This window comes from Opisthocomus hoazin, chromosome 7 (genome assembly GCF_030867145.1).
Source record: "Opisthocomus hoazin isolate bOpiHoa1 chromosome 7, bOpiHoa1.hap1, whole genome shotgun sequence".
Lineage (NCBI taxonomy): Eukaryota > Metazoa > Chordata > Aves > Opisthocomiformes > Opisthocomidae > Opisthocomus > Opisthocomus hoazin.
The window spans coordinates 24,343,383-24,370,253 of NC_134420.1; the positions used below are offsets into that span (position 1 = coordinate 24,343,383).

The 26,871-nt window shown below is 49.5% G+C and overlaps 1 protein-coding gene across 1 annotated transcript; it reads left to right on the forward strand.

The window, feature by feature from the left end:
* The first annotated feature begins 23,263 nt into the window (after window positions 1-23,263).
* FJX1 (four-jointed box kinase 1) lies at window positions 23,264-24,530 on the forward strand. The gene has a single exon (XM_075426435.1). The coding sequence runs from the start codon at window positions 23,270-23,272 to the stop codon at window positions 24,458-24,460; it is 1,191 nt and encodes a 396-aa protein (XP_075282550.1). The 5' UTR covers window positions 23,264-23,269; the 3' UTR covers window positions 24,461-24,530.
* Window positions 24,531-26,871: the final 2,341 nt, after the last annotated feature.

Sequence of the window (26,871 nt, forward strand, 5' to 3'; positions counted from 1 at the left end):
CAGAGATATTGAAAGAGTGACAGGAGTTTCTAAAGAAGACAGCCCTCAACATTCATTGTGGATAGGTGTATCAGAGTTTTTAGTAAATATTTGTGTACCACCCTCCAAGGTTAGAAATCAACACTGTTGCTTCCCTTGAAAGACTGGAAACACTCAGCTGAAGAAAAGTAGAAGATTTTACCACGCCGCTGTTGCTCCCCTTAACTGTTAGCATTCAGTGGCATGCAAGCTGACAGAGAGGGTATTGATTTTTGTTACTTTGAATGCGCCTTCAGAAGTAACCACTGTCAAAGACAGGAGTACAACCGAGTACATCCAGATATTTGAGGGAAATTCTTCACTTTTAATGTCCTCAGCTGTGTTTCCTAAATGTTTTGGCACGTTGAAATTTATAAACAGTGCAACTTTCCTGAGTCACCTAGTAAGCACTGTCTGTTGGACAGTTAGCTTGTAACAGTAGTAGCTCAAGGCCAAAGCAAATACCAGCACCTTGAAATGTTTAATTAGTTTTCAGGTGCAGCTTTTATCTCTCTACTCTAAACATACAACTGTCACACACATCACTATGAGTGAGAGTTCGTAGCCAGAAGCCTACAATAGCAATTCAATGACCCACTTAATGGGATTGTTGCATGTGGTGGAATACTGAAATGCATAACTAAGGTAGACAGCAATCACTTTCCTCCTCATAATATATGGCATTTCTGCTCTTTCAGTGGGAGTCAGTCAGTGAAAATTGGTTCTCCTGCTTCATCTTCTGTTCCTGATCTAAGGTGTAATACATGTTTCAGTCCTGGACTCTAGCATTTTGTACTCTTTCATGGGTCTTCCACCTCAGACATGAGGATAGCATCCATCTCACCAGGTGTTAGATGATTGTACGTAGATATCTGAGTTAGAGCTGTAAGTGCTTTTCATTATAAACAAAGAGAACTAGAGATTTCTAGTATGTGATTTACTAGTTCTCTTTTAAATATCAGAATTATAAGGAGTTTTCTGTTTTCCATGCACTAGAAAGGGGTTTTATATTGCTACCTTTGATGTAAGCACTGACATTTAGGAGCTCTGATGTTAGACAAGGTGAACCCAAATTCAGTCTGGTGGACTTACGTGAAGACTGCATGCCATATAAAAAAGTAAAACACAATATTGACTTAGTCTGCAAACCTGTATTTCATGGGACAGATTGTACTGGCTCGGGTTGCCATTCACCATGAAGCAAAATATTGTCTGCTTCTGCAGAGTATGGATGGGTGGCAGCTAAGTACCATGTGGGGATCTGGCCTTCAGTGCCAGCCCTTCCCTTAGCAGAGTGAAGCCTTACTGGCCAGCGAGGATGAGCTGCTTCAAATGTTTTAAGATTTTCTCAACCAAAAGAAGCCACATGGACCACGGTGTAAACAAATAAATGGTAACAATAAGATGCAGACAACAGAGATCTGCATATTCCTGCCTATCTGGAGTGTATTTAGCATTGTATCATGCCCTTCCTCCATGTGATCACAGCTAAGGTGGAACCACTGCTTTCTTTTACAGCCTTTCCCTTTAAAGTGTGATGTATCAACTGCAAAAAGAGGAAGAAAACATAAATTAGGATGCCTTAATAAATAGTACTCCAAAATAAGCTGGTGAGACTTTTTTTCCTCCTTCTATACACAGGCACAGAGTAAACAGGTTAATCAGTTTAAGATTCTTTTATAAGGTCACAGTGCTCAGTATGATTGACTGGAGATGAAATTTTGCAGGCAACACGTTTATAATATGAGCTAATCGTGTTTGGTAGTGTGGGGAGGGAAATAAAGAGCTTGGCTGAGAAAGATTGCTTAAAAATTGGCAACCTTGCAGATACTGCAACTTCTCTATGGAAATCTCATCAGAATGATGAGCCAACCAACTTTTCCGAGCCTGTCCAAAATTTTTCCTTTCAAAATATTTGTGCCTAAGTGATAATGGATGACTTCTATTACTGGATAGCTCTTGCAGTGCGTTTCAGGACTGACCTGAAGTATCCCCTGCTATTTCATTATTGGACTACAAACTGCTCTGCCAAAAAGCCTCACTCCTCAAATCCCTCCCTTTCTTTCAGGCCTGGTGTTCATAGGTTTGTTGGAATATTGTCCAATAAACACAGTAAGGCCAGACAAGACTGTGTATCATCTTTGTATCGTGTGCTGCCTCCAGAAACAACCAGGACCATATATTTCAACAGTTATAGACAGTAAACTCATTGAGATAACCTGTTCCAGCTCACAGTTCTATCCAGTTCTCCACTAATAAATACTAACTCAACTCCTAAAGTTCTTATGGTTTAGCAATTATACTCCTTACCTCTTGCTGTCTACGCATATGTCTAATACCCCTTTTAAACTTTCTAAGATTTTGCTCCCAGAGGTGTGCAGTGGAAATGATCAATTATCTAGCTACATGTTGCATCAAGATTCAATTCTCCAGTCAGATTTGAACTGGCCAACTCCTATATCATTAAATTACCCCTTGGTTCCTAAAAACCAAGGCAAATACTTAAACCATACCTCTCTGACATTTTCTTGATTCAGCAGGTTACTGTTTTTTTGGTAAAAACAATTCTCGTGTTTTCTTTAATTGCTACCAAGAGACCAGTTTACTGTTTTTTCTCCATCTCTTCTCTGTTCCTCTCTATCCTCTAGTCCCACAACACCCATTTGAAATGCAGTGATTGGGAAGAGGTGAGTAACCCACAGGCGCCATCCTGCTGATTAGATCAAAGTCTCGCATCGTTCTCTTGATCATGCTCTCCTCTGTCCATGCTTGCTGGCTTGCTGGGATGCAGCTGCCACTGCAGCCACCACCTCTTTGGTCTGCCCAGAGCAGGACCCAGCTCACTTGCCTCAGGTGACATCACTAACATGTAACTGAGAAGTGCAGGGGTAACTTACCCTTCTGATGCTTGTACTGAACTCTGCTTGTTGTGTTGTCTGCTTCCCTAGACCCTTGCTTAGACTATGCTTGGACCCTTTGCAGGTTCCTCGTAGACATTCCTTGGCCTGGACTGATCAGCTTAACCTCATGCTATCTGCAACAGTTGCTACGTCTCAGCTCACCCCTCTTTAGTATGTGTATTAAACTACGTATGGCTTCACATCCATGTTAGACACCTCACTACATCTATGCTGCCAGGTATGAGAAAGAAACATTCATTCCTATGCTTTCTTCCTATCTCTCAGACAATTTTGACCCATATACTTTGTTTCTCAGCCATGATAGTTTAAATTTATTTCTGTCCTTCTCTAAGGCACCTCAGAAGGGGCTGCAAAGAGGTCTAACTGAGCTGTGGCAACAAGCTACCCTCTACCTGCTGCTTTACTCTCGTATAAATTCACTGGATTTCTGCCTTGCAATGCCCATTGCTATTCTGAGTGCAGAGCTCCTCACAGCGCTGACACAGCTGCCACTGTCCTCACCTGCCGCCGCCTCAGGGGATTCCTGCTGAACTTCTGTCTTCACCTGTGCAGTTCCCCATTATTTACGATGTGGGTCTCACTGTCAGGTATATACACAGCCCTATTGGTATGAGCGATTGACGTGAGCGTTGCCTAATTTTACCTCAGGTATCATGGTTTTTTTAATATAACCTCATGCACTTTTTTCCCGTATGCTCAAATACGCAGCCATTAGGTCCCGTTGCAACATCACTATGAGGTGCCTGAAATTTTTGCGCCATAAAAATTGCTTACGTTACAAATTAGAAATAAAAGCACTACTGCCACGAAAGAATGATTCATCATTCTGTAAAGCTTTGGCAATGTGACAAAGGGCAAATGTTCAAGAAAAGAGAATATTTTCCCAGTGTTTGTAAAATGTTCAGCAAGATAAATATGAACTCCCTGGAGATCACAGGCAATGAACATCTAATTTCAGCCTCCACAGAAACGCATCATTGTTTCTTTTATTCTTTGCAGTTCCCCAGAATATGAAGTGTATTTGTGGAAGATTAGTCTCTAGATAGTGGGTTTCCCATGAAAGACATTTACCTTTTCTGTACTCTCTTTTGACTCTTCAGAAACTAGCACATTGGTGTTCTGAGCATTGATCGCCAGACAGTCATTCTGGGGTGCAGCCTTGGGCACACACTATAGGAGAGATTCTTTTAACATTGCAGATTGCCTTTGATTTACCTATCTTACCTGTTGTGTAAAATAACTTTCAGTTTATGAAACAGAGAACTAAGTAGGCGCAGGGCCGGTGTGACACTGAACTCTATAGCACATTCTGCGAGTACCGTTACTCGAGGCAGAATCCCCGCTGTGGAGCAGGCGCTTCCGTCCCAAGCATGAGCCCTGGTTTCCAGAACTGTGCCACAGTGACACCTCCATAAGGGCACTCTGGGCACAGCAGCAGTCCGCTGCAGAGGGTAACCCAGCATCTCTACAGGCGGTGCCCTTGGACAACCAGGAAGAGAGGGCACCTTATGAGGAGGCCCAGTCATGACCTGGTGGCTGGCTGGTTTGGGGAACTGCAACAGAAACAGGCAACCCCATCCTGTGGTGGAGCATATGCAGTCAAAAAAGCTCTCAAAACAGGTGCTTATCTTCATAAGGATAATAGTCACAACTGAATAGGTCCTTAAATGTTTTATTGAGTGGGGATGGGCTGAAACATGTTCACCAGCCACAGTTGTTGCATTGTCCTGAGGGGAAGAACTGTCATATCAGGATCATAATCTGGTTTAAATTGACCTATCAGATGTGAGACGTACAAAGTTTTCAGATGTCTCTTGAAGTGTAATTACCTTATATTCCTGGCATAAGGGATTAGCCACTGTTTTTTCTTATCCTTTGCTTTTTCTGTCCTTTAAACATACTATCCTTGTATAATAGAGGGAAAAGACATGGTTAAAATCATGTGGTGAATAATATAGCACAGTTCACAGGAGGAGGAAAATTATTGATTAGGTCAAGTGATATAGCTGGAAAAACCAGACAAGCTTTCAAGCACACAAGCGTGAGTGAGCCCAGAAGCCTATGAGTTTTTCCCAGCCATATAATTTGATATAAGGCAAGCTATTTCCTCTCTCTGTGAACCGGGTTGTAGGGATCCTCTGGGGGCACAGCGTGGTGAATGCGCTGGGAGCAAGGAAGCCCACTGAGGTGGCCTAGCATCCCACTTCATAAATTGGCATAGCCTTGGGTGAAAAGTGCCTTGTTGTTATCCAGTTGCCTTGAAATCACTCTTCATTCAAGCCAGGATAAGATTAGTTACAAATAAATGCATTTATTCATGAGATCTGAAATAGGTAATGTTGTCACAAAATTTGTTAAAGGTAAAGGTGAAGCAATGGAAGGAAAAAAACATTTGAGATTCAGTAGGGAGGGACTCCCTCTTACACTCTCCCTCGCTTTCCCTCTGCCTTTCTCCCAGCAGTTCATTGCAGCCTTTCCCCATGCTCACCTGGCAGGGGTGGTCTCTCTCTGCATGCCTTTCACCTCAGCCTTAACCTGCAGGAGGACTCGGCTGGGCAGACTGTGACAGTTCTCAAGCCTGGTCTCCACTGTGAAGCCTTGCAGAGGATGCAGGCCGGTGTGATCCCTCTCTCTGAAACTAGCTTGTTTCTTTTCTATCCAGGCAGAAGCCTGATCGTTCTTCATTAAAGTGTGGGTTGCTCGGCTTTCTCAGGGACTTCAGCATCTCTGCAATGGACCAGGTGTTATTTTCCATTCTTTTCTGACCACTTGCATTATGCTTTCTTCCACATCCTCCTGCAGCCATACATGCGTGACCTTACACTGAACCCCACACATCATACCAATCTGTACCTTAACAAGTGTGCTTGGTATCAGCATCTCTGTGGAGTAACTATATACATCTCCTGACTGGATTTTGGCTGAAAGCAGACACGGAGGTAATTAACCTCTTTATGGAAACAGTGGATTTAGGGTAGCTGACTGCGAATATCTTTCTTCCAAATGTCCTCAAATAAGCATCCTACCCTCCTGCCTCATAGCAATTAATGAATGCTTTCTCACAGCTCTAAGCAAGATGATTATTGTGTCTCATTTTTCACTTGAGGGGCTGAGACAGATGGGCTGACAGATTAAGCTCAGGAGTGTATTTGTTTCTGTGGTCCAAAATGAGGTGCTCAGAGTTTTTTTTTGTTTCTTTGTTTGTTTGCTTTTAAATGATCTTGTTTCTTCTAACGGTACCAGAGCAGATTCCCATTGGCTTCCATTACTGCTGTCAGTGCCCATTCTCCCGCTGGTCAAATCTTGGGGTGGCAAGTGAGGAACCTGGAAAAACCAAATGCAATTAGCTGAAAAGCTTGTCTTAAAGAACCCAGATGAGGTGTTCAGGTCTTCTGTGCCACTCTACAACAAAACTGTGGATCAAATCTGCAGGATTCTGCTTCTTTGAAGAGAAGGCACCCTCCTTGTATTCCCTGGTTTAATTCTCCACAATACTGCTAATTTCTGCAGGATGTAAAGGCAGACGTCTGACTATTTCCCACCCTTGGTAAAACGCCATAAGGCAACATCTGGCAAAGCTTTCGCTTTGTGTCATTTTGTACAAGATATGCAAAACAGTTGGTAGAAATGGTTGTTTGGATGATGTGCCTTTGTTCAGGACCTTCAGCACTCCCAGAAAACCCTGCTGTCTGAGCAATTGCTGTTTTGTTTTTATCCCATTACTTTAAGCATTCTGGGATGTTTCAAGCCCAGAATCAGTTGCAAGGTCGGCTTCTCAAGGCTGAGGGGGAGACACAAAACTGGGCTGCTTGCCACTTGGTGACTCTCCAGCCAGAAACTTCTGCCTTCACTGCAGCTCTTTTCTGACATTTCCTGAGCTATAAGAAGAAGCAGAAAGGTGAAATGGCAAAAGGAAGTGCAAGATGAGCCTGTGCTCTTCTTGTTCCTTTTTGAGACAGATAAAAAAAGGCCTGAAAAGTGGGACTTTTTCTCCCTCTCAAAAAGTCTCCATTCCCTTCTTCCTTTTAACCTTTGAAGCATCAGAAAGGTCAAGGCTCATCTTGAAGCACGGTCCACTGCTTTTTCTTGTGAAACTGCATGACTATCTGTGATATTGGCTGTATAGAGCAGACTGAGCTGATTCTTCAGCAAATTGATATTTTTTTGTCCAGCTGTTTATAGGGAGGTTGCATTACACATGTGCTAACAAAACCCAGCGTTTTAAAGAGCCTAGCTAAAACTTGCTTCCTCTCTCAGCTATTCATGTTATACCTTTATCATAGATATCATAATCATATCAGTTCTTAATCTGTCCAGAGAGTCTAGCAGGAAAAACAGTAAAGATAATATCTGAATTTTTCATGTACAAAGTATCTGCTGAAAAGTTGTCTCAAAATATCTGTAAAATAAAAACTCTTTCAGGCTCTTTTTATAGCTAGAAAAGGAAAGAAAAGACACGGACCCATTTGTTCCTCACTTGAGATCATCTCTAAAAGCTGGGAAAAGAGCTGAATTTAACTCAAATAAGCTCAGCTCAGCTCTTACCAGGATGCCATGGCCCAGGCTGGCCTGACACTCCATGGCCACCAGTTTTGAATTCCAACACTGATGACAGCCCACTTACTGCAGCACAACAGCCAGCAAGGCGAAGTGCCAGGTCCTGCACTGGGGTCACAACAATCCCACGCAACACTACAGGCCTGGGGAAGAGTGGCTGGAAAGCTGCCTGGCAGAAAAGGACTTGGGGGTGTCAGATGGCTGAACATGAGCCAGCAGTGTGCCCAGGTGGCCAAGAAGGCCAACGGCATCCTGGCTTGTATCAGGAATAGTGTGGCCAGCAGTACAAGGCAGGTGATCGTGCCCCTGTACTCAGCACTGGTGAGGCCGCACCTCGAGTACTGTGTTCAAGTTTGGGCCCCTCACTACAAGAAAGACATTGAGGTGCTGGACCGTGTCCAGAGAAGAGCAACAAAGCTGGCGAGGGGCTTAGAGCACAAGTCCTCTGAGGGGCAGCTGAGGGAACTGGGCTTGTTCAGTCTGGAGAAAAGGAGGCTGAGCTACCTGAAAGGAGGCTGTAGCGAGGTGGTTGTCTGTCTGTTCTCCCAAGTAGCAAGTGATAGGATAAGAGGAAACGGCCTCAAGTTGCTCCAGGGGAGATTTAGATTGGATATTAGGAAAAATTTCTTCACCAAAAGGGTTATCAAGCACTGGGGCAGGCTGCCCAGGCAAGTGGCTGAGTCACCATCCCTGGAGGTATTTAACAGATGTGTAGACGTGGCGCTTAGGGACATAGCTTAGTGGTGGAGTTGGCAGTGTTAGGTTTATGGTTGGACTTGATGGTCTTAAGGGTCTTTTCCAACCTTAATGATTCTATGATTCTAAGAGTTTGCTGATTTCTCCTGCTCTGCGTCCGCAGGCTGCTTTCCAGATACAAGAGGCACAGAGCTGATGTAGTGGGAAAAAAAAAGCCTTTCAGTCTTCAAAAGATGTTCATCTGAACAATAGATCTCTTATTTCAAAAATGTTGGATTCTACCTCCATGCAAAATGTATCAGGATTGCATCAGGAAATAGTGCCATAGAGATTTCCATTGCGCCTTGAGCAGTTATCTACCAGTGCTTAGTATGAACAGAAGCTGTTCCACACATGTACCAAATAGGCAGGCAAGTGAGGCTGAAAGAACCGGTGCTGTGTTGTCCTCTAGGAGCTGGCATAAGATGAGAGCCCTAGCCCTGAACAGAGCTGTGTCAAATGTGCTCAACTGAAACACAAAATTGCATGGAATGAAAGTTACACACTTGAAACCAAGCAGTTTGGTCAAAAAATGATCCCTTTGTCTGGAATGTACCTGGCCCCAGCTCTGAGGAAACTTGGATGATATTGTGAAAACCATAAACTGCTTTTTCTTGGGTTTTCTTAACTTGGAAACTGCTGAAACTCAGTGAACACAAATCCACTGAGACAGAAGCCAAAGAAAAAGGTTGTCGTTATTCTCTTTTACCCTTGTACCCACTTCTTCATGATGCCTTGCCAGGACACACATTGAGAAGTTCAACGAGTCCTCGAATGAAGGAACAAAACTCTCTTTCTTCCTGTACAATGAAAGCAGATACATTTTGGTGTGACACCAGAGAGAGTTATTCAACAATGATGTTCTCTGTACACATGAGAGACTTTGTCCAAGAGGAAGATGGCTGTGATGCTGATAAAGCCAATAATCTGTAACTTCTATATGAAGTTCTTCCTCCTCAGATATCAAAGGACTTCACAAAGAAGGGTGTTCTTATCCTGTCATTGTATAATAAGGGAACTGATACAACAAGAAATGAAGGAACTAGTCCAAGATCAAATGGTAGGTTAGAGGGAGAGAAATAACCACCATCCTGTTGCTGTCCCTCATGATTAGCCTGCCCTGTGAAACATGCTGAAGGTGAGAGTTGCTTCCCCAGTCTGCTCTTCAGAGGGAGGAATTCACACTGATTTAATCTCATCTTCTCCCTCTACTGTTGCTGCTACTCTTTGTCACCAGTTACCACCCTGGCACATGTTTTCTCCAGACCCTGAGCAGCCTGGGCACATAAACAACATCACTCAGAGAAGGCAGGTTTGCTGTGACTCCCCTTGCCTCGCTGCACTGCGGTCAGTGCTCTGAGCAGTGTGCTGCACAAACATCGCGTACAGCACGCGCGCGCATAGGGACGGTTGGCATCACGCACACCATGACCCACAAGCGGTCTCAGTGCATTGCAGTAGCCTGTCCTGTCCCCAGAGCAGCAGATGTTCAGGCCATATGTCTCCTCCTTGCAACTCCTCACAGCCTGGAACAGGCGCACTGCAAGGGCCTTGGCGCAAGGGCAAGGACAGTGGAGAAATGCAATATTGCCCTACAGGAGGAGACAATTTCCCAGGCCAGGAAAGAGATGCTCAGAGCAGCTGAATAAGAAAAAGACACAGAGTCAGTTGCCCGAGATTCAGATGTCATTGCCATTGAATACTGAGAAGCAGAGTCTTGTGATGTCATTTTTTTAAATTAAAAAAAAACCCAAACAGTTAAACACACAGTGGAGAATTGCTCCAGTTTTTACAAGGAAATAGGTCTGTTTCTCGAAGACGAGTTCCAAATTATTGTACACACATCATTAGGAGTCAGAAGCTCCAAGAGCCCAGAAGTCCAGGTGCTGAGCTTTGCCTCACAATGTGCTGCAGGGGAACTGCCTGTTGGTGCCTTACACAAGTTCACCCCGTGGTTAGGTGGAAGGAGCTTCGCCAGGTCTCATCTCACGTTGAAGTCTCATTACGGCAGATGCTGCACGCGGAAACAGGAGATATTTCTTGCCCAGGTGAGTTATGGTCTCTAACACAGACACTTCAGAGCTTCAAGGCATAGTGCAAGGGGAAGCCTTGACAGGGATCTCAAAGGAAGTTTGTAGCAGAAGTGCAAACACGTTAAATACAGATCTGCTGAGCTGAAGCCTGTGTCCCGACTTCAAAAGCCCCTGCCTTCCATTGAGCATTTTTAGACTACTTTTTACCTGTCTTTCCTCTCCAGAGGTTTACTGGAAAGTACTGTGCCATGATGCTTAGAGATTCGGGTCTACAAAGGAAATAAAAGAAACACAAAAAACCTCATTTGGGCTACTCTGGATAGAAGTCAGAAGGTTTACATATGGAAACTATCTGTTTGCCAGGGATTTAGGGGTTGAAGGCAGACCTGTGAAGTGTTGTCACTAGGGCCAGGATAAACTGGGACAAACCCCAGCGTATGCTGAACACATACATCATTTTCAACAGGGAGCTGTCAATTAGCACAGAGCGAGTCAGATGTCATTGGAGAAAAATCTCTGCTCTTTGGGGAAGGGAGGAATCTCTCCGTGACTCAAGAGCGGATGGTTTGGCAGCAACAGCTCAGCCAACTCCTATCACTGGATTAACAAATTACACAGTTATGCTCCCTCCTTTGTGTTTACAGCACATGACTGGAAAGAAGGCTCAGGAAAAAGGGATAATGTGAGAAGAGCTCAGTTTCCACATGTAATGTCAGCTGAATGGCCAGAAGGAATCCTGATGAAAGCCAGCAGCCTGCGGCAGGATGCTGCCCGTCTGTCTGCCACTAGGGCATATGCCTTGCTGTTTAAGGGCATAGCATCCCATCTCCTCATTCCAGATAAAACACAGCTTCACTGATATTTCCCTCTCTCTAATTCCCAGTGCTTAAATTAATGCTGAGCCTGTGTCTTTAAGCCCCCTTTGTTGCTCCTCTTGTTGCCATAGCATTTAGTGTTTCCATATTGGAGATTTCCTTTTTTTTTTCCAGACATTACCCCATCAGCACAGTTCCAGACCTGGGATTCCAGCCTCTTTTGGCCAAAGGGAAGCTCTTTTTTGTTGCTATAAAAATATCAAGCCATGTAAATGCCTGTGGCTCAGATTTAGGTCCCTGTGTCTAGGAATAGCAGTGCAGCTGAGAGTGAGTGAGAGAGGAGAGGAGAAGCAGAAGCAAACAGATCTCTGTGCATCTCGTCTCATTCCTCTCAGTCAACCTGTCCTCTCGAGGACAGGGAGAGGAACAGGCCTTTGCCATCTTCTGGCACAGTAGCAATCCCTATGGCTTTTTTTTTTTTTATGTGAAGGATGCTTGCCTCCAGGTTGCACCTGAAAGAGAGATGGCCAGCGTGCCCCACCTGAAGTGCTGACCCATATGTAAGGGTCTGGTCTGAGCCATAGCTGACAGAAGGTGTCACCCACTCTAGAATGAAAGGACTCAATGGCAAAAGAAATTGCTCGGTTTGGGCCTGATCCAAAGTCCAAGGCAGTAGAAATCGAGCCATCCCTTTGAGAGGTGCTGGTCGGTGGTTAGACCCAGCTTGTCACTAAGGTCTTTGCTGGCGTGCAGTGGTCATGGGAGGAAGCGTGGCACCAGAGGCCCCTCCTTTGCCACAGCCCACCTTGCAGCCCGCGTAGGACCGGAGTCCAATCTGCCCGCTGCACTCAGGGGTGAGCAACATTAAGGGTCCCTCAAGAGACCAGGAGTGGCCACTGTAAGAGGAGAGATAAGCTGAGCCTTCTGAGGTGAGCTGTCTTCTCCTGAATACCAGAGAGTTCAGAGAGAAGCTTTGGCTGGGTAGAGCGTAAGTGCCGTGTTGCTTCTTGTGCTGGGCTCCTGCAGCATCTGCGAACCCCTAGAAAACAGTGGGGGGGAAATGCTATGGCGGTGCCCGCAAAACACAGGTGCCAGGTACTAACGCTGCCCTGAAATCACTGCCCTGGTCTGAGCCTCTGGTTGCCTGTCTGGAAAACAGAAGTAATGAAGAATGGACCTTTAATTGTCTGAGTAAAGTGTCTGCCGATGCAGGAATGGAAAATAGGAGCTAAGCACAAAGTACCACTAATTTTAAGCTATTTCTTACAGTATTGTTAACGCTGCTTTCTGCAAATCGTGGCTGTTTGCTCACCCTGGCGCTCAAGTTGTTTATGGTGCCCGAAGTGTCAGTCTGTTACATTGCAGCACAGACTGAAAGAATTAGATAAAATACTTTAAGGAATATGGCATGAATTTTTAACCAGCTCTGAGTAACAGCTACTGCTGATTATTAACAGTACACATTTCACTAAATTACATTAAAATAATAAAGCATTTCAGATACTGTATTATGTCATATTGTAATATATTAGAAGCAGCAGTGCATGCTAGTAATGTGTCAGGAGATTACATTTTAAAATACAAATAAATTAAAAAAGTGAGGGAAATTAATTTAAATCTCAAGTAAAATTGTGATGCAAACCCAGACATTTTCTACAGTGCTTTTTTAATTTTGAACACTTCATTCAAATTGTGTTCGTGAGCCTCATGGATTTTGAGGAGAAGCAAATCCGAGATCATTCCTGAAACTTTTCATGAGACTAAAATGGGAAGTGTGGTGCCAAATTCAAGCAATCTTCCTGATTTCTACCCACTTGTGTTTTCTTGTGGTTTTGGATGAATACTTCCTGTCTAATACTCATGGGTTATGTTGCTCTGCGGGGAAAACCTATCAAAGAAAGGAATTTCAATACAGAGTTTGTTGGCCATACTACCATGACCTATTTTTATTACCACTAGAAGTAGTATCTCTTTTTTTTTTTTACCTCGCACATGAAAGGAAAAAATGTTTCTGGCAAAGGTGAAACTTGCAAAATCTTCTAATGTGAAAGTCTCTTGTTTGGACTTTCTTGAAAGCCCGGGACACGAGAGGGCTAATGGCAGCAGCAAGACTGAAGGAGCTGGATAAATCCTGGTTAGGGAAGCAGCAAGTGTTGAGCAGCCATGTTATTCTTCAGCAAGTGGGAGACCCCGAGCCTCGCTAGCAGGACACTGTGTCACCACGCAGGAGCTTTCTGCAGCAGCGGTGAAGAGCCCCTGCTCTGAGAAAGCACAGGCAAGTGTCCTGGCTTCCCCACAGAGACTCCTTGGCGGAGGGTGACCAGCTCTGGCATAGCACGAGGCGGCTCTGCCATAGGGCAGGGGTCACAGGTACATCTGTTGGGCAAATGACAATGCCTGACCTTCCCGACAGGTCCTCAGCTGGGATTTCTGCTACCCCAACAGTTCGCATCATTGTATCTCCCTAGCTTTGCCAGGATGCCGAATGAAGTCTGTTCAACTGGCCAACAAGGAACACAACAAGTAACTAGTGAAGTCTGAGGGCTGAGTAAAGTGATCTGGATCTTCTCTGTCTCCAGGCTCCCTGGCTATTAGTGAACCTGCCCGTTTCCAGGCAAGTCAAATTAGAGCCTGTGGTAAGTACCAAGGGGGATATAAAAACATTTGTAAAATCAAGATATGCATTTAAGCAATGCTGTCTGACGCTGCAAAGCAGAACTGCACTTGTGAAAATCACATCACGGGTTGAGAGGGGATAAACTTAAGTTGCATCTAAAATCCTAAAGAGGATTTTAAAGGACCCTACAGAGGATCCTAAAGAGAGGCCTAAATAAAGATCCATGACAGATGGATTTTTATAAAGATTAGAGACATACAACCCCTCACTTAAACTGCACACAGGAGACCCTCATCCCAAGTTTCCTATTAGTGCAGGGCTCCTGACTTACACCTTGGGTAAGCCAGGGTGGGGGCAGCCCTGAATACACCTTCTCTTCCCTAAGCTCCCTTCTGTAGTGCCAGGCTACTGATTATTTCTGTTCTTACCTCCTCACCAGCCAACCTGGTTGCCCAGCTAACTGCCCCCTCACCAGCCGAGTTAACAGCCAAGCTAGAGTCAATGTTTGGATTTTCACCAATAGACACATCTTGGAAATTTAATAGCACAACGCTTCTCCTACCAAGGCTGCCTGCAGGGAGCTCCTACAGGCAACCAGCTTTCCTGGAGCAAAGATTGATTCCATCTTCTGTCGTTTTATTTTAAAGATCCGGACCCCAAATGATGTCATCTTTGTGCCGATCACACCGCTGTCAGCACAGCCAACCACATCCTGGAGGGTGTCAAAGGCTCTGAGCTCCGAGAAACATCTCAGCTGGCTCTTGGCTCCCCTTGGCTTCTGGACACAGCGCACATGTGCACGAAAGGCATTCACTATCTCAGGTCAAAGCTGACATCCCAGTCTGCAGAGCTCTCACCACGAGGATTGGTTTTGATTCCCACACATAGTGCTAGCCCCATGTGCTGCAAGCACAAATCCTGTGCAAGGTGCACATGGCAGAGGTATGACCCAAATTCTCATTCTGCTTGTTCACAAAAGAGCCTGACCTTGTTTCTGTCACTCCTTTTAGCTCAACATGTTACTGATTAAACACTGTTTTCATGTGCGTTTTGCATCCTTAACCTTATTTCGTGGAGAGTGGGGAAGAAATCTCATATAGACAAGTCTTGAGACAGCTGAGCTGTTTACTTCTATGTTGGTATTCTGACCATAAAAAACAATAAATCACAGAATAACTTGCATTTAAATAGAGACTTTTAGTGGTACATTGACAGCATTTTAACTAGTTTGGACATTTCAGAGCATCTGACCATGAGCAGATTCAACCTTGACATTTGAAGATAATAAAGCAATTAAGATGGGTGTTGCACACTAAATATTGTTTTGTTTCCCGAGTAGAATTCATAATATGACCCCATCTGAGCATGTCGCAGCTGTAGTCTTAAGCACAGCCTGAGCATCATCCTCACGCTGCAGGTGGAACCTAGGGAATATTGTGCTTTCTTTGGTTTTGGCAGCAAAGGACACAAAGCTCTCAAAGTCCTTGTTTGGGCTGCTGAATGCTGCAGCTCCAGGTGAGAGGATGTACAGAAGGAAGGTCCAAGGGCTTCCCATAGGCTTTGTCCTTGATGCCCTTTGCCCCAGCAGGCAGAGGAAAGAGCACCAAAAGTCATTTTACAGAACTGCTTCAGGCTGCCCGTCCGTACAGCGGCATAACCCTGCTGTACAGAGTGCTGAGAGGGTTCGTGGTGATGCTGGCCCTACAGGGCTGAATTGCTCCACGTTGGTGCTTAATTTGAGGAACTGTGTGAAAGAGCAATTAGGTAAATGCAATGTATTCCTAACACTTAGTTCTGTCTCAGAATAAAAAGCATCCGGTATAGAGCTTGCGAAGGGATCTGTAGTGCCTGTATCTGCCTCTGTGATCACAAAATCCTAACACAGAACTTAAAGACAACTTTTGATGTAAGGACAGGGAGCCAGAGGGGCATGCAGGTGGGTCCTGGTGATCTGAACGGGTGGGCTGATGTGGGGACATGTGCCCACGTGGCTGCTTTTTCAGCCCTGAGACACCCAGCTCCTCCGCACCAGCTACTTGGCATTTCTTGTGGGGCAGATTACATTAAGCTGCGTCTCTAGTGCCGCTCCGTATCTGAGGAAGCTCAGATGTCTGTTCAAATCCATCTCAAACCTTAAAAAAACAAATGTATATTTTCTCCATGATGCCTTTACTTATTTGTGCTGTCTCTTGTTATCTCCCTGCTCTGTTTTTTTGTGACTCAGTGGAAAAGCAGCTTCTGTGATGGCTGAAAATGAGCAGGAGGAAGAGAGCGCTCACTTCAGTAACTCATGACTGTATTTATTTTTCCTTCTTTGGGGGATTTATTTTATGACTCTCACTAAACTGTTTACAGAAAGTTTGACAGCTAGGCAGAAAGTCATTTGCAAGGAAACTGGGCTAGATTAAAACAAAACTGCTGGTCAGTTTCCCAGAGGAAAAAGAGCTCTTTTCTGTAATGTCTGTGCTGCTCTTCCTCTCCACCCACATCTCGGGGAAGTTCAAACACGATAATGGGGAGCTGGGGAGGGATGAAGACAGAATGACCGGTAGGTGGTCTGGAGGACAGGGAAGCTCATGTATCCCCCAAAACTTTTTTTGCTTTTTTCTAATCTTTAGTTTGAGGTCAATGAGAAGGACACAGTCCTATACAAATCAGAAGTTACATGAAATGACAGTGTGTAGCAACAACAAAACCAATAAAATTCTACTGTGCTGACTTTCTCGAGTGTCCACCAGCTTGTCACAGCTCTCAAGGAGAACTCGAAGACCTCTTTATACATCATCAAATAACCTATCTTCACAACATCCCATCCTGCAAGTGGGGAAACTGAGGCATGGGCAAGCTGAGTGGCTCACCCAACATTACAGAGAAGAAATGCAGTAGCACCAGTAGTAGAAACTACAACCAGTATTACCTGTCTTGCCAAACTACTGGATGCAAGGAAGGCTGAGGGAGAGACTCACTCTCACACTTTTGCATTTGTCATTCCTGAGAAAAGACACGCTTTGTGCGGCACATGGTGAGCACGACGTGGAGCCTCTTGCGCCGCTCTTAAATTGGCTGCCCGGAGTGCTAAACCGGTCTGAGGCTTTTGGAGGAAGATGAGCAGCAGCTCCCTCCCCAGCGAGGTGGAGGAGGCGTACCCTACCAGAACACGTGGAGGAATGTACAGCCCAGCTACAGCAGAACTGTACATTGTATCTTTACTTTGTAGTTTCACAGCCTGAAGCTCCAGCCGCTAACCAGCGGGACTCCTTAGTGCCGCGCTGTTTCGTGGCCAGGCACAGGTTTTGTGGCTGAGGAACGAGGTGTCGCTTCGGGCCAGCCGAGCCACGCAGTAGCTGAAATGCTTTCCTGTTTGTAGATAAAGCGTTTGGATTTCATTTAGAGTTAAAATACATTTTTGTGTAACAAAAGCCCCAGAATGGTATTTTTAATAAAGCCTATTGAATATAAAAATGTTTATGGCGCTTGGGTATCGGGCAGATTCAGTTCCCGACTGCGGTTCTCCACTTCTGAAGGGTACTTCACCAGTTTGTTTTAAATCACATCAGTAACTGTCGCTTGCTTCTGACTCTTTATTTATTCCTTAAGAGAATGCTAGGTAAATACCAGACAAGTAAATACGTAATCAATGAGACATTTATTGAATGTTAATGCTGTGTTTAATAAGGCTTAGAAATTTAAATGGGTCACATTAAGATGTAGAGTGCACAGCAGGGAAACTTCTCAATGTCACCAACCCCAATCACAGAAAAATCACGAGCTGGGACCTTCAGAACTGTGGCACCTCCGTGACTCAGATATGGGGGGGGTATTTTGCTTCCTGCTTCTCACTCGGTCAACAGGAGGGCTCCTGCCAGGGAACATCTCCACTGCAGAATGGACCGTGGCATAGGGATCACTGCGGTTGCAGAGACCCAAACTGGTTAAGTCCACTTGACTCGTAATTTAGGCTAGTCATGCACATGTGGCGGTATTCCTGTGCTAATAACCTGAACCCGGGCTTCTGAGCTCAGACAGGGAGCCTGGCTAAAGCAGCTAGACCTCATCCAGGCTCAGCTGGCTTACCTTCAAACCGTTTGGCTGTCCTTGCACACATCAGCGTAGACCCTATTTATTTTCTTCGGTGACGACTGAGATTGTCAGTAAATAACTTGATCCCAACAGCTGGAATGTGTAGAAAAACTGTTACAGTAGGTATTGTAGCCACAGTCAATGCTCCCAGAGATGTCTGCTGGATAGAGCTAGGAGGGGTGGAAATCTCATTACCTGAGTCACTTAAAATTGGACAAAACAAATCCCTAGAGAACAGGGAGAAGAAAGAGTCCCCATAAGCGAGGAGAGCTTCAGTGTAGCCTGATGCAAAAGATGTTACTGTCACCTGAGATGGGACCGTGCCCATCCTCAGCAGTAGACTTGCTCCCCATACGTGGCTGCTGGTTTGGCACGCTCTTGTACAGCCCTAAGAGGCTGAGTGTCAGGCCAGGGATGCTGCTATGGGCCAGCTGCAGGCTCCCTGGAGTGCCTGGTACGGGGAAGAGACGAGCAGAGCTGAGAAACCCTGCACCACGCAGGCACCGTGTGGAGAGGACCTCCTCTGGCAGGACCCATGGGCCAAAGGAGGGGGGCTGGGACACTGCTCTCCATTTCTCACCACGTGACCTCACAGCTTCATGCAGGAGCGGAGGACAACTTCCAGGAGGGGAGAGGCTGGAGGAAGAGAAGCAAAGGTCGAGGGAATTAATGCATTCCTTTCTTCTGTGTCTTCCCCCACCAGCACTCCTGGCAGCCGGAGGGGCTCCTCTGTCTTTGGAAAGAATCCAGCTGCATCTCCAGGCAACACAACAGACAGAAGATATTAGGGGCCTGGAGACTGGGTTTGCTATTTACGCTGGTCTTTTTCTCTGCTTCGCTTAGAGAGAACTGAACAGCTGGCTTTCCACTGGCACAGAGGGGGTTGTTACCTTAAGACTAATTAGAACAGTTTTGCTGGCAGTGCAAAATTTGCACTTTTTAAGGACTTGCTGAAAAGTTTAAGATCTGTCCTGGGTGTATTTCTGCAGCAGAAGCTAACTTTTACAACCATTTTTTTCCTTCCTGTAACAATAGTAACTCCACCTTTAGCCCGGCCTCGTTTTTCTAGTCAAGTGTGGTCCATCTCAGTTTTTAACTGGGCCCATCGCAGGGCTGTCTCAGTGCCTGGAGAACACTTTAAAGTGAGGACGTTTTTAACAGTGAGGGCATTTAATCCCTGGCCCAGCTTACCAGAAGGTGATGGAGAGTCTCCACCTAAGGGTGCTATCTTTCCAAACCATACATACTTCTTCAAGTACAATTTCATGGGTTTGCAGGATGGGTCAGGAGGAAAGAAGGTCTACGGACTATTATCAAGGTGGTTTGACCCTTCTGGAAAGACGCTGAGTCTGGGTTTCCCCTCGCTCTTCTGTTATGTTACACCAGAGCAGGTGCCTGGAATTACTGTGAATTGTATTGAAAAATATTCTTCACCCACATGTTTTGGCAGCCAGAAGAATGAGATTAGAAAAGTTATCGATATATATTACATGAATGTTGCAGACCATGGGATCTGACCCTTCAGGAAACCCTACCTGAAAGTAGGGGCTAGTACCCAATGCATTATTTATCCTCTCATGTGGTAATTACCTGTTGTCTCCCTAAATCGCTTCAGCAGTTTCACTTGAAGAGGTTTCTTGAACCTCTTTACTTCCTGGCCTAAAAAAAAGCGCATTTTCTGTAACGGACACAAATGGCTGCTGTGTTTCCCTCCAGAATGGAATGCATTTCAGGGTGAGCAGCGAGCAGTGACCTCCCAGAACTCTTCTGATGTGGATGCTGCAAGTTTCACTGAGCCGCTCACCGCCGTGCAGTGTTGCCGGTTCAGATCCACCAAGGATCTCACTCCAAGTCATGAAAAGCAAGGCTGCAGTGTCTGATGTTGCTTATATGGAAAATCCTCCCAGCTGAATCATCAGCTGTGTGGAGAGGCTGGGTTGTATTTGTACAAGGGATGCTGCTGGCCTATCCTTCCAATATCACAGAATCACAGAATCACAGAATGCTTTGGGTTGGGAGGGACCTTTAAAGCCCATCTAGTCCGACCCCCCTGCAGTGAGCAGGGACATCTTCAACCAGATCAGGTTGCTCTGAGCCCCGTCCACCCTGGTCTTGAATGTTTCCAGGGATGGGGCATCGACCACCTCTCTGGGCAGCCTGTGCCAGTGTTTCACCACCCTCATTGTAAAACACTTCTTTCTTATATCCAGTCTAAATCTACTCTCTTACAGTTTAAAACCATTCCTCCTTGTCCTATTGCAACAGGACCTGCTAAAAGTGTAAAAACATATAAAAATGTATAAATATAAAAAATATCTTTCTTTCATTACTGCTCGGCAGAGTCTGCTTGTCGGAGACCCTGATAACATCAGTCTGAGCGTAACACAAACTTCTTTCTGTCTTTGCAGTTCACCTTTAACAGCGATGAGAACAAATCCCCTCACTGACAGAGCATCATCAGGCACTGACAAGTCTTACGAACACTTTCAAGGGCCAGGCACAAGAACTCCAGCACTTACTCATTTATTGCTTTGATATTAAAAGCAGAGTCACAGATATTAAAAGCAGAGTCCCAGAGTACGGGGGAGATAGGATCCGTTGTGTGTACGGAAATTGCCTAGCTTCATGTTCTACATGGTGCTTCAGATTACAAAAAAAAGAATCCTCGTAGAGTCCCATCTGTCTGAGAGCTTTTCTGTGAAATCAGCTGCGGAGTCAAAGCAACAGAAAAGCTTCCAGATTTCTCTGTTCCAGGCTGAGACAGGTTTGTAAATACTTCCAGAAATTGCCAACACCCCTGCAGGGCAAGGTCACTGATGTTCACCTCCCTGCTATGAAATGCAGAGAACCTTAACTTCTTCAGCCCTCCCCCAGTCACAGCCAGCCATAACTCCTGCCCTCCGGTTGCTGGAACATCTCACCACGAGGGATGCTTTTGCAGGCTGAGAAATACAAAGCCGCCTTGACAGAGCCGTAGTCAGGCGTACACACAGGCTGCGTTGCCGATGTATTTGTACAAAGCGCTCCTAGTGTGGAGACAACTTCTAGTGCCAGTAAGCACGTAACATCTTTGCACGCTGACTTTTTTGCCAATATAGTTTACTCCAAAATCCCCGCCCTTCCCCAGGAGAAGCGGGCTGTGTTGGCAGTAGCGTTGTTTTGATGGGAACCCTGTGTCCGTACTAGGCGGCTGCGCAGGCACAACTCATCTCCCCAGCCAGCGAGCCCAAGCCACGTCCTTGCAAAGGCCGGGGCTGGACCCCAGCGGCCGCACGCCCCAGGGGCTCTGCGCCGGAGGTGCCCTTTCTCCGGGAGGCCGCAGGTCTGGGCAGCGCGGCAGGGCAGCGCGAGGTGCTCTCGCCCCCAGCATGCTGACACCGGGGGGGCTGCATCAGGAGGGACCCACCAGCAGCAGCAAAGGAGAGCTGTAAATCAGCCAGTATAGGTTACTGGGATGCAGAGCGCTGGTACTGCGCTGATGGAAGGCTCCCGAGACCCGCGTTTTCACGGATCCAGCGGCGCAAAGCACAAAGAGAGGGAGAAGCGTGGAGGGACAGGAACGCGCAGCGGCGCAGAAGCAGGGGCATCATTCCGCTACAGCCTGTCTGCAGTAGCTTTCACCCGCCCGGGGCAGACGCCAGTTCCACAGGCGCATTGCGCCACGGGCTCAGTGCTCCTCTCCTGGCAGCCATCTCAGGTGGTCCCTTTAAAAATGGCGACCCCGAGTCTGGGGGCTCGTTGGCACCAGCTCACTGCCAGGAGCCAAAGCTACCAAACAGGGATGGGAACAAGCTACTGGGGGACAGTCGAGGAAATGCTGGATAGAAACAGAGGTGTTTGCAACCTGATGGACAAAGAAGAAACGGTGCAGATGGAGCTGGAGAAGTACTGAAGGCGGGAACAGGCTGTATAAAAAGTCTTGGGAGGGTGAAATCTAGAAAAATTATGCCACACTGGAGCAAAAAGGCTCTATTCCCACCTATTCCCAGGATCCGGAACCACAATTCAGAGTCAATGAAGGGCTTCATGTGCTCTGCTACTGAGGGAGGTGGTGTGCGAAGAGTAGAGCCCCCGTCCGCTTCCCCTTGGAAGAAACAACGCAGGGGAGCCAGAAATTATTTTGTTATCTTTTTACTGGCTAGGATCCCGGGTCTGGGCCGCGGGCAGCTCTCCCGTCCCCAGCACAGGGCTGAGCTCGGCTGATGTTTGACCCTCTATCAGTTTAAAGACGTTCCCGCCGGTAAGCAGCGCCCGCAGCCAGCGGGGTGGCTCGGCGCGGCTCCGGCTTGCTCTCCTTCCCGGCGGCAGAGTTCGGAGGCCGAGCGTTTTGGGGAGATGCTGCGTCCCCAGCCGCCGGTTTCAGGGTGCCGTCAGGGTGCAGCCTCCTGGCGAGCTGCTCGGCAGGACGCGAGCTGCACTGGAAGGAACGCCACGCGAAACTGGGAGCTGACGCCCACCCTAACGGCGGGAAACGCAGGGGCCGCGGCCGCGGTGCTTCTCCAGGGGGGTGCTGGCACCGCCACGGGCACAGCTCTCCCCGAAAGAAACGCAAATAATTCGCTCAAATCAACATTCGCGCCCAGCCTGGGCACGGGATGTAATTCGCCCTCTGCTCTCAGTCCCTTTCCAGCGAGCCGGAGCCGGGAGGGTGCCCGGGAGGGTGACCGTCCCTCGCCATTGCGGCACGTCCCCGTGTGCCCCGCAGCACGGCCGCTCCCCGTTACAGCAGTGGCCGCAGCTGGGAGCTGCCGCCGGTCCCCGGAGCCCGGGAGCGAGCCCCTCGCCGCCGCGGCCCGGCCCCGCAGCCCGGTCCCGGGCCCCGCAGCGCCGCGCCGTCACCGGCAGGAGGCGCTGGTGCGACACAGCCGCGCGGCGACCGGGCGGTGCGCGGGGAGGCGGGGAGGGCTCGGGGACGATGGCGGCCTTGGGAAGGCGGGAAACCGGGAACGGCGGGGGGGAGGGAGGGATGGCCGCTCCCCGAGCCCCCCCGCGCGCACCCCAAGGACCTCAGAGGGACAAACGGCGGGCGCAGCCGGTCCGCGCCGCACACGCCGGCGCGCAGGGCCGCGAACGGCGCTCCCCGCCGGGCACCGGCTGCGCCCGGCTGCGCCCGGCCGCCGCCCAGGCGGGGGGAGGCGGGGGGAGGCGGTGGTGTTCCGTGCGGTCTCCCGCCCCGCCCGGCGCGGAGCCGATCCCCCGCCCGCTCGACGGGTCCTCCCGCTGCGGGCGGGCCCACTGCTGGCGTCGCCGCTTTAAGCGGAGGGCCACGCCGGGGGAGGGGGCGGGCCGGGCGCGCCCCCCCAGCTCCCCCACGTGGTGCGGGCGCCCGTGCCTCCCGGCTGCCGGCGGAGCGGGGCGCGCACTCGGCGCGGGGCTGCCGAAGGGGTTTGCCCGCTGCCGCTGCCTCTCCCGGGGCGGCCGGCCCGGCCCGCGGCCATGCGCCGCGCCGAGCGGGCGAGCGGCGGGGCCGCGCCGCCGTGAAGCGGCGGGAGGATGAGGCGGGCGAGGCGGGCCGCGCCGGGCCCCCTGCCCGCGCTGGGGCTGCTGGCGCTGGGCGCTCTGTCGGGGCTCTGGACCGTGGTGCCGCGGCGGGAGCCGGCGGCGGCGGCGCAGCGGGGACCGGAGCCGGGGCCGCCCGCCGGGAAAACTTTCCGGGCGCTGCTGGCGGTGCCGGGCCGGGAGGAGCGGGACGGCGGGGCGCGGCCGGCCGCGGGCGGGCCCTCCCCGGTGGAGCGGGGCATCTTCTGGAGCCGCGAGCTGGAGGCGCGGGTGCCGGCGGGCTTCGCGGCGGAGGAGGCGGCGGCGTGGCTGTCGGCCGCCCGCGCCGCCCGCGTCTCGGCGCTGGAGCGCGGCGGCTGCGGGCGCAGCTCCAACCGGCTGGCGCGGCTGTCGGACGGGAGCCGCGCCTGCGTCCGCTACGGCGTCAGCCCGGAGCAGATCCTGGGCGAGGCGCTCTCGTACCACCTGGCCGGGGTGCTGGGCATGCAGCAGCGCCTGCCGCCCACGGCGCTCGCCCTGGTGGAGGCCGGCGGGCCGCGCTGGGCGCCGGTGCGGGAGGAGCTGCGCGGCTCGCTGTGGGCCGAGGGCGCGGTGGTCAGCCTGACGCGGTGGGTGGACAACCTGACGGCCGTGGTGGCCCCCGCGCCCTGGGGCGCCGAGGCGGGCGGCGGGCGGCGGCTGCGGCCGCTGTCGGCGGCGGGGCTGGGCGCGCTGCCGCCGGCGCAACTGGTGGAGCTGGTGCAGTGGAGCGACCTGATCCTCTTCGACTACCTGACGGCCAACTTCGACCGCCTGGTCAGCAACCTCTTCAGCCTGCAGTGGGACCCGCGGGTGATGCGCCGCGCCACCAGCAACCTGCTCCGCGGGCCCGACGGCGGGCTCGTCTTCCTGGACAACGAGGCGGGGCTGGTGCACGGCTACCGCCTCCTCGCCATGTGGGACCCCTACAACGAGCCGCTGCTGCGCTCCGTCTGCGTCTTCCGAGAGGGCACGGCCCGCCGCGTCGCCGAGCTGCACCGCCGCCGCAGCGCCGCCGCCGAGCTCCGCCGCCGCTACCGGGCGCGGGAGCCGCTCTGGGCCCGCCTCGGCTTCCTCTCGGAGCGGCAGGCAGAGCTGCTGCAGGCCCGCGTCGACTTCGTCCACCGCCACATCGCCCACTGCCGCGCCCAGGCCGACGCGCTCTGACGGCCTCGCGGCGGGAGCCGCCCGCCCGCCGCTCGCCGCCGGAGCGGGACTCGGCTCCCCCCACCCCACGCCGGCCGCCCAGGCTGGGGCCGGCCCTGCCCGCGGCCACCGAGCCCGGCCCTGCCGGCTGTGGGACGGGACGGGCGGGGGCTGCCCGCCCGCCGCGCCCGGCGGGGGCTCTGCGGGCGCGGGCGGTGCGGTCGCCGCCAGGCCGGGCGCCGGGGCCCTGCTCCCGGGACGGGACCCCGCGCCTCGGGGGCTCCCGGTGCACCCGCCCGTGGGGAGCCCCGCGGGAAAGCGGCCGTCGGTGGCCGGGCTGGGTCGGCCGCCTGCTCCCGCCGAAGGCAGGCAGGCAGGCAGGCGGAAAAACGCGGTTTATATATATATTGGTACTCACAGGCCAAGAACTGACTGTGCGGTAGGGGAGCCCCTAACTAGCGAAGCCGCCCTATTTATGAAGCTTGTTTCTTACTGATTTTCTTTAACGAGGGTGAACCTTTCCGCCGGCTGCTCGGTCCCACCGAGGAGGCGCGTAGGAAGCCGGTGTTCCGTTAGCACTTAGCCTGCGTGGTGGGTGCATCTGGCTACACTGTGTTGGTTCTCCAGCGTGCGCTTGTCACCGTCACCACGTCGTCTCGTCTGACCAGAGGAGTCTCTGACCAGCGGTGACACACGAGGATCCCCTGGGTTTTGAAAACGTTGCTGTGTGCTGAGACTTTGACACAATAGTTGAAGTGGAGGAAAAAACTGTTTCATGCACTTTACTTTGACTTTTTAATTTTTTTATGAAAGACCTTTTTATTTGACGAAGTCTGCCTTTTATGTACGTTACATATGTTCACAAGCTTTTCTGTAACATACTAAAGAAACTGATCTTTCAGTAAAGCGTGTTGATGTTTGGCCTTCTTTGTCCTGAATGTCTGCCTGAGCTTTGCCAGGGAAGCACGCACCTCCTCGGCGTTCCCCGATGGGCGGCAGAGACCACCTCTTCCCAGCTTCTCGCTCCACCGAACTGGACGAACTGGTCCCTCCGAGGCCAGCAGGGGTAGAGTTAAACTTCCCATCGCTACCCTTCCTCTCTCTCTTTTTTCCTAGCTGGTGTGTCACTGAAAGGGCAGAAGCTCTTCAAGTGGCTAAAATGATGTGACTGCTGCATACTTTCGCTGAATAGACTTTTGTCTGTTTTCTAAAGCCTGAAATGAACTGCCTTGGCTAGCACTGCGACAACTGAAGCCGTTAGTTTCAGCAAACTGGCACAGACGGTGTGGGCTTGGCCACCATCAGGCTCCTCGGGCGCTGGGGCTGGGTACCACCCTCTGAACGCGGGCCCTGTCCTGTATCGCCGTACCAGAAACATCCCCGGAGGTGGTGGTCACTTGCCATGGGGGTCTGTACCGGTGCTCGGTCCTCCTGTCCCCTTTTGGTTGTCTTTGCAGTGGGGGTTAAGGCAGAACTGAAGAACAGGAAAGCTTTTCCATCTTTCTGAAACAGTTGGGTGGGGTTTTTCTTCCTCCAAAAGTTTTGTTCTAGGTAGGGTGAAGCGGTAGCAGTGGGTATACAAAATAAAAGGCGTTTTTACATGTACCAGTATTCACAGAAGAGACCGTTGTACGGCTCAAAATACAGCCAGAATAAGGACAAAGGGCGAACTAATATTCTTTAAACACCAAATGCCGGTAGATATCCTGCTATAACCAAACAGCAGCATAATCGCCTCTGCATCTGGACGGCACCTCTCCTGACGCACGCAGCAGCGGGCTCGGTGGCTGCTGCCCACGCAGGTGCTGCCTTCAGTGTGTGAGTGCTGCCCTTCCCTCCCCTGAGCTCGGGGAGGGCTGTGCGTTCACACCTGCAGGAGGGCTTTGGCTGGTTAATGTGCATGGGTTTAGATTAAACTTCACATAAAGACAATTTTCTTGGGCCATTACAGTGGGGTTTTTTGTTATTGCTGTTTTTTAATAGGACAACAGTTTTACAAACAAAATTAACAGTTGATTAGTTAGCTATGTTAGATATTGCAACAGTGTGTATGAGTATTTATTTTAAAACGTGCCAGCAGCCTCCAAGCGCAGCTTTCATTCAACTGCTTAACTGACAAGGCTCTCTATTGAACTTGTATTTATAGTTCACTGCATTTATCTCTCCGAACAATGCACAGAATCCCATGTGACATTCCTTTCCCATTTACATGATAATACACAATTTAACTGTGTGATTCTTAATACTTCTTGAGCGTTGCTTTGTGATGCAGCGGCTCTGTCACATTCACCTAATGAAAATACATTTAAATAATAAACTGCTGGCATAAATTTTAAACCGCTGTGAAGAGCAAATGCTGTGCCACAAACATCTAAGTTTTCATTTCTGTTGAAGTACTTCTGTAAGTATGGTACAACTGTGGTTTTGACTGC

Excerpts from the sequence above, each read along its gene's own strand:
- FJX1 (XM_075426435.1), top strand. The coding sequence starts at position 23,270 with ATGAGGCGGGCGAGGCGGGCCGCGCCGGGCCCCCTGCCCGCGCTGGGG.